This window comes from Colobus angolensis, unplaced genomic scaffold (genome assembly GCF_000951035.1).
Source record: "Colobus angolensis palliatus isolate OR3802 unplaced genomic scaffold, Cang.pa_1.0 Scaffold7, whole genome shotgun sequence".
Lineage (NCBI taxonomy): Eukaryota > Metazoa > Chordata > Mammalia > Primates > Cercopithecidae > Colobus > Colobus angolensis.
This window is the reverse complement of record NW_012120709.1, coordinates 12,281,391-12,294,709: the sequence shown is the minus strand read 5'-3', so window position 1 is coordinate 12,294,709 and position 13,319 is coordinate 12,281,391. Positions and strand designations below refer to the sequence as shown.

Here is a 13,319-nt window from a genome sequence, read left to right as displayed (position 1 = left end):
AAAAATGTCAAAATATACTCAACCATTTTTTAAGTTTGAGGGATATTCATATTGTTTCCAGTTTTATAAAATTTAAAACAGTTAAGCTGTGCAACATCTTTGAGGACAAATCCTAACACATATTTTAATTATTTAAGATAATTTTCTAGAAATGGAATGGCCAGTCTAAACAGTAATAATCTTTTTAATGCTTATAATGTGCTTTGCCCAACTTTTCTCCAGAAATAGTATGCAAATTTCTACTGTCTCCAGCACTATGTAAAGGCATGCTCAGTCTTAAACCTCAGAAAAGACCTGTTTATCTTTACCTGTCTTCCCCAGTTATCTGGAAGGAAATTAGATCTCCTTGTACTAATTTGAATTTGTTATTATACAACAAATAGCTACTTGTTCTTTTATGTATTACTATTATAATCTGCCCTCACTTTTCCATATTGAGTATTCATTTTTTTTACTTCCTAAATTGTGAGCACTTTAAAATATATTTAAAATGTTCCCTTTTATTTCCCATATATATTGCAATTTTTTCCCCTAATGATCAATTGTTTTGTTTCCATAACTTAATTCCATGTGTTTTCTTGCACGTGTTTTCTTTAATTCCTTGTTTTCATCGGTTTTAAATATTGTCGTAGCCATATAAAATTATTTTTTGTGTGTTTTCAGCCTTTGGTTTCATATTTTAGAAAAATCATTTTCCTATCAATATTATATATTTTATTCTAGTATCTGTAATTTTCCTATCACTTTTTGGTATCTTCGATGATGAAGTGTTAGAAAATTGTTAATTTTCCAAGTAGTCATCCTCCTGTACCAATAGGAATAAATAAATAACACATCTTTTCACTTACTTGAAATGCCTCCTTTCACATACTACATTGTTCTATGAGGTATCTTCTGAAATTTTTAATTTATATAAGCTCCCACTAGTGAGGGAAGAAGCCTTAAAAAGACACATAAAGAGAAATACAGGTGTTTTCTGAACAGAAAACTAAGTGCCATAGAAAGTGAACATTGGATGAAGGTGGTGACATCCATGTCCAGTGAGGGACACTTTCAAAAATTAGAGACATGGGAGAGTCTAGGAAGAGACTAGTAGAGATAGGTCACACATGGACTTCCTCTGCCAACATCGGGGATGTTGCATGTGCATTGTTTCATGACCTCTCAGTAATTTCCAAATTTCGGTGTGTAAAATGTCTCCCACAGGTAATTCTGGTGCTACTGGAATGTGCTTTGAGAATTATTCCCTTGGATTAACACACACACGCGCGCGCGTGCGCGTGCGCACACACACACACACACACACACCCCAAGTGTGGTAGAGGCCCAGGAGATGACCCTGAAGCAGCACACTGCAGGAAATCAGGTGAACTTGCTTTACTGCACAGGCATGATAGCAAAAAGGACCTGAGTGTGAGAGAGGCTCTGGATTTCTGGGTCTCACACATGGTGTGTTGGATAACATGTAAATGCTTCACAGACAATCTGTTCATTACAATTATAGCAACAAAGTTTGCAAGGAGTAAAGTAAAAAAATATAATGAATCCAAATTTAATAATTTTGCAAAGTTAATCATTTAGACATATTAGGCTTTGTTCTATAGAAGAGAATGGATTTAGTTTTACTAGAGCCCTGGGAACCAGGTCCTCTGTATGTGTTAGCAGTAGGAAAACAAACAAACAAACAAACAAACACAAAAAAAACGCTGAGAAACAAGTATAGACTTTGCAGACACCAAAATGGAAAGTACCTAGACTGTGGAATGTGTAAGAGACCCGGAAGAAGATTCCTTTTGGGAAAAGAGTGGACAACTCAAGCATCAGAGATTGGAGTCTTTAACCACTTGCAGACTGGCTGAGGAATGAATATGAATATGATATTAATAGCCATTATGTTATCTTTTATCTCTTTGAGAACTGCATAACTTTGGGACTTTTTGTTATTGTGACATGTATAGGACTGACATAACTTTTTCACGAATTATGCTACTCCCTTCATATCCTTTGTTTTCATTATTTAAACAATTTGCCCTGAATGAAATGTGGTCAGAACACTTGCAAAAGAGTGAGTCTGAGTTTCCCAGTGGGTAGGGACTCCAGAGAAGAGATGTATGACAAGTGCCCCCAGAAAGTAACTCACGTCGGTTATGCTGTTTGTAACTAACTGGTAATCCAAGTATTTTTTGAGATGAAATATGCAAGAGTATTTTCTAAAGGGAATGACTTACAGTAGTTCTAACAACTTCAATAATATTAACATCTAAGTTATACTTACTGTATCAAAAGTTTAAAATATTAACCAAAAAACAAATGCTTTAGAAACCCTTTTCCTTTGGAATTTAAAGCTCAATATGAAACAGTCAATGAACTCTGTGGTAAAATACATTTTGCTATTTTTTTAAACTTCCTTTTTTTTTTTTCTGATTTAGAGTCACCTAAGCAGTCAGCAATTCTTTCCTATGGATAGAAAACTAACCAGTTGCTTCATAATGTCAAACAATTTCCTTATTCTGCAGAGGTTTTAGCTACTTTACTGTACTGTGCAAAGAATGTTCATTGCTTCATGGTCTAAAAGGCAAGATGCAGAATCATGAAACTGTTGAATTGCAGTTCTGACTTGGAAAGCGAGTCCTTCCTAGGACTTCAGTTATGTTCTAAATCTTTCTATCTTTATTATTTTCCGAAGAAGGATGATTCTGTGTAATTCTCCATTTCAAAGTGGTCTTGTGAGGATTAATCAGACTACATTTTGAAGGTGAAATATAAGTTGGCTTTTAGGAAATCTCATATTACATTTCAAGTATATGTTATTTTAATGGTTACTCGATGAATAGAGTTTCCTACGAGCTACAGATTTGGTTTCTGTACTTCTGAAATAGTATGCTATCACTAGCATGTGATAATTGCCAGTTTGATTTTGACATTTTGGAGTGGTAGCTGAAGACATTGATCTTGACATTGCTCTGATTCAGGCAGGAACATTTATGCTGTATTTGCCCTCAGCTATGAATATGTACCCTCAATATCAAGTACACTCAAGGGAGGGGCACAACATGCTTTCATGTGAGATCCACTTTGGAATACATTCTAGCTTTTGTGTTTTGCTATGTATACTAGCATAAAAAATGATGGCACTGCATGAAGTTTAAATTTACTGTGTTCAGCAGAAGTGTAAGAATCTGACATTATTGATGAATATTTAATAGAGGATAAAGTAATATAGTGATTGCCTCACCAATTACTTAAAAGATATCTATGAGTAATTACAAACAATGGAGGTATATATAACTATCTAAAATAATGACCATCTTTATATGGTTGAAGGAAACCTGTTCCTACAGTTATCAAATACAAATAACAGATTAATATTAGATTTGTTTTGTAGTTCTATACACGGCAGCATCAAAGTTAAAACAACAGTCACTCCAGATCCTGAAGTCGTTTAAAAAAACTAGGACTGCATTTTCTGAATTTTTATCTTCTTTCTGATTTTGATCTTATCAAGTATCAGTTTTTCTCATTGTTTGTGGATTGCATTATTAATAAAATAAAGAAAGATTTGAACACTGATTATGCTTCTTGGAATGTAGCTGCAAATTAAACAGTAATAGACATTTAAAAATTGTTATGTGCCCAAGGGAAAAGAAGTTTCAGGTATATGTAAGTAAATTCTTCAATAAGTTGATTTGCTTACCCCATAAACAAGTTCTCCTACCATCCCATTCCAGATTTTTGTGTCTGCATCCCTTGCTCCATATTTTCCATCAGGGACAATGGCAATTTTATACTTGATACCAATATGTTTTGCAATTTCAGATGCCAAATCTACACAGTATCCTTCATACTTGTCATTTCCTTCAAACATTTCATGATTTTTCTTGTACATAACATATGGGGATTCCTATAATGAGAGAAGTAGAACTGTAAAGGAGAAATTATAAAACATTTGAAAAACCTTATGTAAATTTCCAATTTCAGAATTTGACAAAATATTGTATTTAGTATTGGCACACATACTGATTTTGTGTAGCTAGAAATCAATAATAAAACAGATGAACATATAAGTATGGGTAGCAGAGATTAAATTGCTTTGCATTGGATGCTAAAATGGAAATTTTAAAATTTCCATTGGAGTAAGTATTAAAAACCTAGCACTATGACTGTGATGGGAGAAGCGTCAGTTACTAATTATCTGGAGAAGCATAAATTATCTTGTTTGGCAATGAAATGAGTATTTCTAAAATATTTCATGAAATTAAAGACTATTCATTAGTCAGCTTCACCTGATAAAAGACTAATTCAAGGTCACAGGTTTCGATAGTCTCCATATTATTTAGCCACATTCAACTGTGACTTCCTTTAAGAAAAAGGTTACATCATTTTTCTTTGATCTCTAGTGTTTAGCAAGATGCCTTTCTCAGAGCAGGCACTTGGTACACTATCATTCAAAGAAAAAATGAATTAATAGTTAAAAATTCTTAAATAGTTATTTGCATTAAATATGCTTTCCTAATGTCCAATATTTTGGCTTTAAATATACTTTGTGCTCCATGAACTTTAGTTCTATTATAAAACATTTCCCTAGTGATGCTGATAATTTTCCTCCAGTTGTAATGAGCATACACCTGAGGTGATATTCCCATTTAGTTTTCTAAGCAAGTGAGACAGAAAATTTGATGAATAATTATGATGGAAATCCTGATAAAGTGAAAAAGGTTATCAGTGGCTGATAATTACTACAGTTTTCAGTTAAACACACCACACACACACACACACACACACACACACCACACACACACACACACACACACACACAACACACACCCTTAAACCAAACCATTAAAAGACGTGCACTAAAGAGACATTTTAGCAAAAAGCACTTGATTTTGTAAGTGGCACCTAAAGCCACCAAACAAAGATAGACCTGCTGAACACATAATATTGAGAGAGTCCCTGGTCACATCTGAGTTTTCCCAGTCATTTGCAGTCAAGGAGAGGCCACCTTTGGCTACAACATTATTGAGATAATGTATTCATATTTTATAAAATTGTACTGTAACACTTATTCGGTAATCTCTCATAAAAGTCTTTTCTTTTTCCCCAGAAAATTCATAATTGGGGAAGTTGAATTTGCTCTTAAAATTCTAGAATAGAAGGCAATTTACTTTGGATGAATAACACGGCAACCTACACTAATTCTGATATTGTTTTTCAGTACTTCATAAATGTAGAACTTCTTTTAAAAGTTTAATAAAACATGTGAATTATAGGACATTTTATTTTCTCATAGAGATGCCCTAAATAATTCTACAGTGGGCAGTTGTCCAGGATTGCTCCTTCTACTGTGTTCTGAAATCCTGCTTTAGGTTGGCACGGACAAATGACCCAGAAGCCTCCAACTTTTTTGAATTTGGTGAATATTCTAACCCTGGAATTGGGTAAAAAGTTCTTCCATGCATAAAATTAAGGCAACCAATTGTCTCTTCTTTAGATAGATGAAAATTATGCAGTAGCTTATGGAAGACATTGTGAAAATGTAAAGAGTTTAGCAAACTATAAATGTGGTTATAAAGCTGGTGAATTGTTGCAAAGCATTATTATTTTCTAAAATATGCTATAGAATATTAATAGTCATTGGGAGCTAATTCTTACTTTTTCTCTCTTTTTTTACAATAACCATTTTAAAATATGGAAGAGTATTCAGAAAAAAGCAAGAGCCACATATTTGTAAAATGCTTCAATTCAGATTGAAATGGCTGTACAACTATCATCTGTATGTGTAACAAGTTTAAGAATTTTTCGAAAGGGGTATAGCTAAGGCTCCATTTGGTACTACAGTTGAAGGTCAATTCACAAGTGTCTGCAATATTTGAATGCATGAATTTTTGTACTCAAATACATATATTACTGTATTAGCTTGTGTGTACAAGTTTCTCTAGCTGGTATTTATAATCTAATTTGCTAAATGCCTTCTACATTATATAATGAACAATTTACTTCAATAAAAGCTACATATTTGTTATTTAATCAAACATTTATTAAGCAGCTACTGTGTGCCAGGAAGTTTGCTGGGTGACAGGGACACAAAAATAAGTAAAGTATGCCCCTTGTTCTCTTGCAATCAAAGTCACTATTTTTTTTTTTTTTTTTTGGTAATAATGGCAAAGGAGTATAAGGTGTGGGGAACAATAATAAAATATAGTAGTGAAAAACAATGGTAGCTCTTACTTATTTAGTGCTTACTATGTATTAGGCACAATGTAAAGTTCTTCATGTCTTTTCATTTACTTTTGACACTGGCACATTGAGGTAGGCATTTCCCACTTTGCAGATGGGACAGTGAAGACTCAGGGAGGTTAAGCCAGTTGTTCAATTTCACAGAGCTAACAAGTGAAAGAGGTGGGAGCTGATCCTGCATTTTGATATTTTGTTTTGTTTTTGTTGTTGAGAGACAGTCTAGCTGTGCTCTGTCGCCCAGACTAGAGTGTAGTAGTGCGATCTCAGCTCACTGCAACCTCTACCTCCTAGGTTCAAGCGATTCTCCTGCCTCAGCCTCCCAAGTAGCTGGGATTACAGGTGCACACCACCACTCCCAGTTAATTCTTATATTTTTAGTAGAGATGGAATTTCACCATGTTGGCCAGACTGGTCTTGAACTCCTGGCTTCAAGTGATCCACTAGCCTGAGCCTTCCAAACAGCTGGGATTATAGGTGTGAGCCACTGTGCTTAGCCAATTTTGAAATATCTGGAAATTTTTGAAACTATTGCATTTATCAAAATATGTGCAATTAATTGAGATTCCATATGACTTAATGAAATATCTGGAAAATTTTGAAGCACTTATTGCATTTATCAAAATATGTGCCATTAATTGAGATTCCATATGACTTAATGAAATATCTGGAAAATTTTGAAGCACTTATTGCATTTATCAAAATATGTGCCATTAATTGAGATTTCATATGACTTAATGAGGGAACAAGATTAAAGAAATGCATTTCTGCATTTTTATGAAATTCATTTAATGAAATTCTTCATATGATCTTCTATGTAAACAGTGTAGATAAAAACCTTTCAATTTCTTCTCATAGTGTCTGGCATAGAGAACGCACTAAATAAATACAAAGATATCCTGGCCTATCAGTGTTTCCTAAATAGCAGTATCATTATAAAGTAATTTTATCAGAAATTCTGATTCAAATTTTCTAAAGGAAAGTAAATATTAACAAATGCTAGGTTATCTCTTCTGAAGCAGGCCCACGTCTATATGAGTAAAATATTTATTTAATGTCTTCTTTCATTTTTTCAGTGTTTTTCTTTCTTTTTTATTTTGGACAGCAGGGTTCCATCAGGTACATTGTTTTCCTGCCGAGCAAACCAACAAAGACTAGAAAAGACTTCAGCTTACTGCAGATGTTGATTAGAAATGTAGTTAGATTTTTTTGCCTATCCAGGGGCATAAATAATTACTGAGATTCAAGATGAGTGATGCAGACAGCATAAGAGAAATGACATGATCGCACCCAAGGAGGTGGGGAGGTTAAAAAGAGAGAATGGCTAGGCTTTCCTTGAACAATGTCGCTCATGGTTTGCTCAGCTCTGCTGGTTCTTTGACTGTGTCTCATTTTGCTTTGCTTTCCTTTCATGTCAAGTCCAAAAGAGTAGCAAATACTCAACATTCACCCAACCTCTTCATTTCCTCCATGCTCAATCTGACAAGTTGTCTGCAAGTAGCTCTTCGAACACTTCATATTAGAGTTAATACAAAGTTTGGGGGCTACTAAGGGGGAAGAAAATACAAAGTCTTTTCAATATAATAAATAAATTCTGGCAAATCATTAAGGAGGATTTGTGGGGGTATCTTTGTAAAACAGCCTTATGAATTCCCAAGTGTTAGATTTTGAATAAAAATGGAATGATCAGAAGGATAGAGTAACCTCTTATTTCTTCTGTCTTATGTATATAACCTGCCATGGTTATTATCAACTACTATGCTTTGCAGGACAGTAATTTCTTAAGTTACTTAAAATGCATTTCTTCTTAATGAACAGGAGTTTTATATTAAGGTAGTTTCTATGATGAATGGGGTTCTACATCTGCTCTGCTTTTCAGGAAAGAAGTCATTCTCTGTTTAAAGCTGCTACATTAGGGCTTACTTAGGGAAGTATTTATATAAATTAATTAAGATGATTTTTAATAAATAAAATACAATTTTCCTACCAAGGAAATTTTTTTGGATTATTTGTATTTAGCAAAAGTGGAACTATCAAAACAAAATATTAGAAAGGCTTCAAAATTTTCTAAACATCACAAATATAATTATTACAATGAATATTAAAAGTTGTTACAACAATGTGATCCGTGTTAACCAATGTTGTTTTCTATGTGGATATTTGGTTTTCTCCAAAAATCTTAATGGATGTAGAGAATTTATCCCATAGATAAAAGTCTTAAAAGTGAAGATTAAGATATTATTATTCAATTCAGAAAAAAATGAGTAAATCTAATGGCTGAAAAAATTTAAATTTAGCCAAAATTATTTAAAAACTAACTGATTTACAAGCTCTTCAGTGAGTGATGTGTGTGAAAGAGGAAAATTAATATTTTTTATAGGGAAGAAAATACATTTTAATTTGCTGTATGTATGTATATATAATACAGTATTTTTATATAAATATGCATGTGTATGTTGTTATAATGCACATGCATATGTATAGTGCATCTACAGAATTTTACATAGAGAAGAAAAAATATCAAGCATGTTATAAAAAGTACAAAAAGTAAGCTCTGGAAAGATCATGTGTGATAAGGATAATTGCTTTTAGGCTTGTAACATAATTCTGATACTGGAGTGAATACATTTGGTTTTATGGAAAGTTTGCTTAAAGGATTGTTATGTTCATGAGATGGTAAGAAATATCTTTGTAGTTGAGCAATGCATCATAAGCATCTCTTAACTTCGGTAGTAAAGCCTTGGGAAAAAAAGGAGCTCGTCTGAAACTTCACTGTATCATCTCCCCTTTTCTAGAGAGTTCAATAGCCACGAAAGTAGTAAGATCACAGAGGAAAACACCACCCTCCCTTCTCCCAAGATCTACTGTAAACGGCTTTTCCCTCAATTGCTGTATTTATCCAAACCACATGGAAGAGATATGGCTTCTTTGGGTTATTTGCAGAAATTATTACTTTTAATACAAAAAGTTAAATCAATATGGTCACAGTCTTATAAATTTTATTGATTTTGTAAAATTTTTAGTCAAGACTTAAAGATAAAAATGATGATATTAATTTTATTTTATGATGATATTAATTATTATTAGATTTTGCTGTGGTATTTCGGTATGATAGTCAGGTAGAATAAATTTATTATTAAAATGAAAATCACATTGAAGATATACAACACTGTTATAAGACAAAATACCTTTCAACAGCCATAAAAACTTAACGCTACATTATATTTAATAAAGATAGCTAATATAATTCTTAATTATGTTTCTGGTCTGCTTTCTCTGAATATACTATAAGTTTCATTGAGTGCAGGATTTTTGTCTGTGACATATCCCCAGGGCCTAGAACTGTGCCTAGCACATAGCAGACGCTCAAGAAATATTTATGAGTAACTGAATTTCTCAATCAATTTTATTTAGCAATAGCATATAGTGTTACAGTATATTAACATATAAATAACAACATACACAAAGGACAGACAACTGGAAAAACAATAACACCATATCAGTATCAATCAAAATGAATTATATCCAGTGCTCACTCTCAGCCTTCTTCTATATCTAGATATAGGTATCCCATATATTAAAATGTCTAGCCAATTCCATCTGTATTGGGAGTTTTCAATGGAATTTGGGGATAGTTACATGCAGATGCCAACATCTTGTTTATCTACAAGTTATTTCTTTCATAATGAAGGAAGTGGAGGTATATTATAGGTCCTGGACTACCATTTTCAACAAAAGCAAATCGAAGGAACACTTTCAGAAAAAGGATTCTAGTATATGTCTTTTTGAATTACTGAATGATTATGCAGTTGCAAATACCAGAGGTATTATTTATATAAAGATTACATTTTCATACAAAAAGACAGATGCTAGTATTATACTATTTTGATAGCAAAAATATTGATGACTTTACTGTCAAACAACATATAACTTTACAGAATATCCTTTATATATATATTTCTATATATATATATATATATATAAAACACAGTTGTTTTTTAGTCATTTTTCGTCTTTTTTTGATAGCATGCTTCCTGAAAACTAGCCATGCTTGCAAAATTAATTCAGTATTTTGGTTTTCAGAATTATTTGTCCAGTCTCTTTAATAATAGGGATGGAAAGGAGATTCTCTATCATACATGTAATGCACATTAAAACACTTTATTTCACACAGAACAGGCAAAATTCCAAGAGATCTTTAAAGAAAACAACTGTATATATTGAGAAAACAAGCACACAAATTCCAAGATATTTACTTATAGAAAATCTACCCTTGGAAATGGAGTGATATAATTCCATCATTTACGTACAGTGACCTCATTTCAAGATAGGGGAATTGATATGTCAGAATCGCTAAATGATTCTTTGTCAACATCTATTTCTTGAGAAAGATGAAGATTAATTCTTCTTTTGTTCTAGTATCTCAGAAAAGTCACAGAACTTAAAAAAATTTTTTTTTCTGGTAGTCCAGAGTTGGTCATCCAAGAAGAATCCCACATGAAAAATAAGCTTAAATTTACTACACTGGAGAACAAGACTTGAGCTTTAGTTAGGAATGGTCGAACAGCGTGGAACTCTTTTCTTTCTTGATCAATTTCTTAAAATAGGATTCTTCATCAGAGGCTGAAAAGAGGAGGACTGTACTGAAGTATGACTTTCCATTACTGTGTCTTTTTTAGGAAAAGAAACATACATATATATATATTGCTTTCAAGTCCCATGCAAATATTACACAATTAAGTTAGAAGGTTTACACAAAAACTCTGTTGGTTGGTTTGCGTTCTAAAATCATAAACGTTTGCTGAAGGCTTGTCAGATTACATTAAATTGCTGACTGGTGATGCAACACGGTTAAAACTAAGTGTAACATAGGAAGGCTTCTCTCTGGCATTTTCATGCTTTAACCTTAATATCATTTTTGGGAACAACTCAACGTTACTAAAAACCTGAAACTAAAATGACAAATCTAAAAGCTAAATTACATAAAATATTTCCATTTATTTAGAGTAAGATTTCCATAAATAATTTAAAATTTGTTTTGCCTAAAGAGACGTGAGCTGAGTATATGTAACTTTAAATGAGATAGAAAAGGTCACCAATTGTTGATCTCTTTTGACTAGCGTTGACTTTAAAGGGCATGTTTGACTTTAGAAGAGAAAAATATGTAAGATATTCTATTATTTAAAAGTTAATTTTATCAGAATCTCTTTGAAAAAGCAGTCTTAAAATTTAGAGGATTTTTCACTTTGTGATGTGGCCGAATGAAGCTATCGTATTCTTTGTAATTTTTAGAAGTTCAATAAACTATAATGTGTACTTCTCACTGGTCAATGAGAAAAATAATCGGTGGAAGAAAACCCTTTTCTCATTCAAAATAAAAATAAAATTAATTCCTAAATCATTTAGTTATATAAATCATGCTCATTAAAATCTTCACAGTCACATCTTCGCTATTGTAAACAGGCAATACAAATCATTATCCAATGGTTAAACTACCTGAAAATTATAATTTTAGACACTATTATTATTACATTGGCTTTTTAAAAACATAGTAACAATAATAATATGTTTACTACTGGATATTTTTAGTGATTGGTGGTTGACCTTTGTCATGTTCACTGTTTTGTGCTTTAGGGTCTTAGCATTTCATACATTTTCAACTAGAGTTTGACAGTCTCAATGTTTAACATCTGAGCATTTTTCCAAGAACAACAATGTGACAAAAGATAATACAAATAAAAGTACTATATGTACTCAAAGCTTAGGACGAACCTCTTTAAAGTCTCAATAGGCTTTTGTGGATCCGAACACCCATGTCACCATTGCTAACAGTCAGCTTTGCCCTCCCTGCTCACCATCGCTGGGAAGTTAAAATTGCCTGTGGACAAAACGGAACACCATAAAGCATAGACCAACACTTACCATAATTGTGGTTACAACCACTGTTCTGTTCTCAATAGCGGCTGTGTCATTGCCAAGAGTTGGTACATCTTGAATCAAGACTAACTTATCCATATCATTCCAGTAACCAACCTGCCAAATAGAGAACATGCTTGAAAACATATTTTAGAAGCATTTACTCTAGTTCTTCTTAGAACAATGAAGGGTATGAATAAGTAAGCAAACAAAACAAATGTAAGCAAACAAAACAAAAGCCAATGGAAAAAAAAAAAAAGTGGTTGGAAGTGTTCTTACTTGCTCATGAGCCAGTTTTCCTGGTGCTAAGGATCCTGTCTTGTTACATGTTTGGAAGATTTACTGTTTACAATAGTGGAGTGGCCAAGAGATTGGGAATGGGTGATTCCAAAAGGAATATGAGCACGGAGCATTATTTTATGCAGATCCCCTCTCTCTAGTGAGATAGACTGGTGCCCCCTAAATTAATTTGTGTGACTTTCTCAATAAAGTTACAGGTTGTATAGTAAAGAGAATAGCCAGATTTATAAGAAGAACATGTACGGAATATTTCCAAGCAAAAGAAACTTACATATTTTTAAAGCAAAACAGGAATGGTTTTAGGTTTGATATAACCTAGCCACTAGGTAACAATCTTACCATTTTTGAAATGCTAACTACATCAGAGATGAATATTAATGGTCAATGCTTTTGCTTTTAAATATTACATTTAAATTTGTATTTTTTCATTTTAAATTATTTTTTTTTATTTAGAAGTCAAACAGTTTTTCTTAAAAATGAATTAAGTAATTACTTAAGTACTCTGAAAAGTAGTAAGCTACAATGGGATCTTAATGGAAATTTAGGATTCTTTGGTTTTTGCAGACCATTAAGCAATAATAATGGCTATTACATATTGAGTGCTTGCTCTGAGGCAGACAATGTACTCAATGCTTTTTAAAAGTATGAATCTTAAAGTTAATACACACAGCAAGTATGGAGTAGGGACAATTATTATCCACATTTTAGAGATGAGGATTCATTTTAGAAGGCTAAATAAATTACACAAAGTTACACTTTAGTAAGGCCAGAATTCAAAACTCAGGTCTATATGACACCAAGTCTACATGCTTTGCTATTATGCTACACGGCCTCCCAAATGGGTGTTCATTTAATGCTTGACAAACTTC

General features: G+C 32.7%; 1 protein-coding gene across 6 annotated transcripts in view; it reads right to left on the bottom strand.

The window, feature by feature from the left end:
* GRIA4 (glutamate receptor, ionotropic, AMPA 4) overlaps nt 1-13,319 on the bottom strand; it is a 371,925-nt gene that overhangs the window by 65,693 nt on the left and 292,913 nt on the right. For 5 of the 6 annotated variants that reach the window (XR_001000109.1, XM_011926652.1, XM_011926649.1 and 2 more), the window contains 2 exons: nt 12,157-12,267; nt 3,695-3,901 (listed from right to left, as the gene is read on the bottom strand). Coding sequence is in view for 5 of the 6 variants with exons in the window: in XM_011926652.1 (XP_011782042.1) it covers nt 3,695-3,901; nt 12,157-12,267 (318 nt within the window). In the remaining variant the exon portion in view is untranslated. Of the gene's footprint in view, nt 1-3,694; nt 3,902-9,622; nt 10,858-12,156; nt 12,268-13,319 lie in introns of those variants that run through there. The other variant, XM_011926653.1, reaches the window with a different exon arrangement.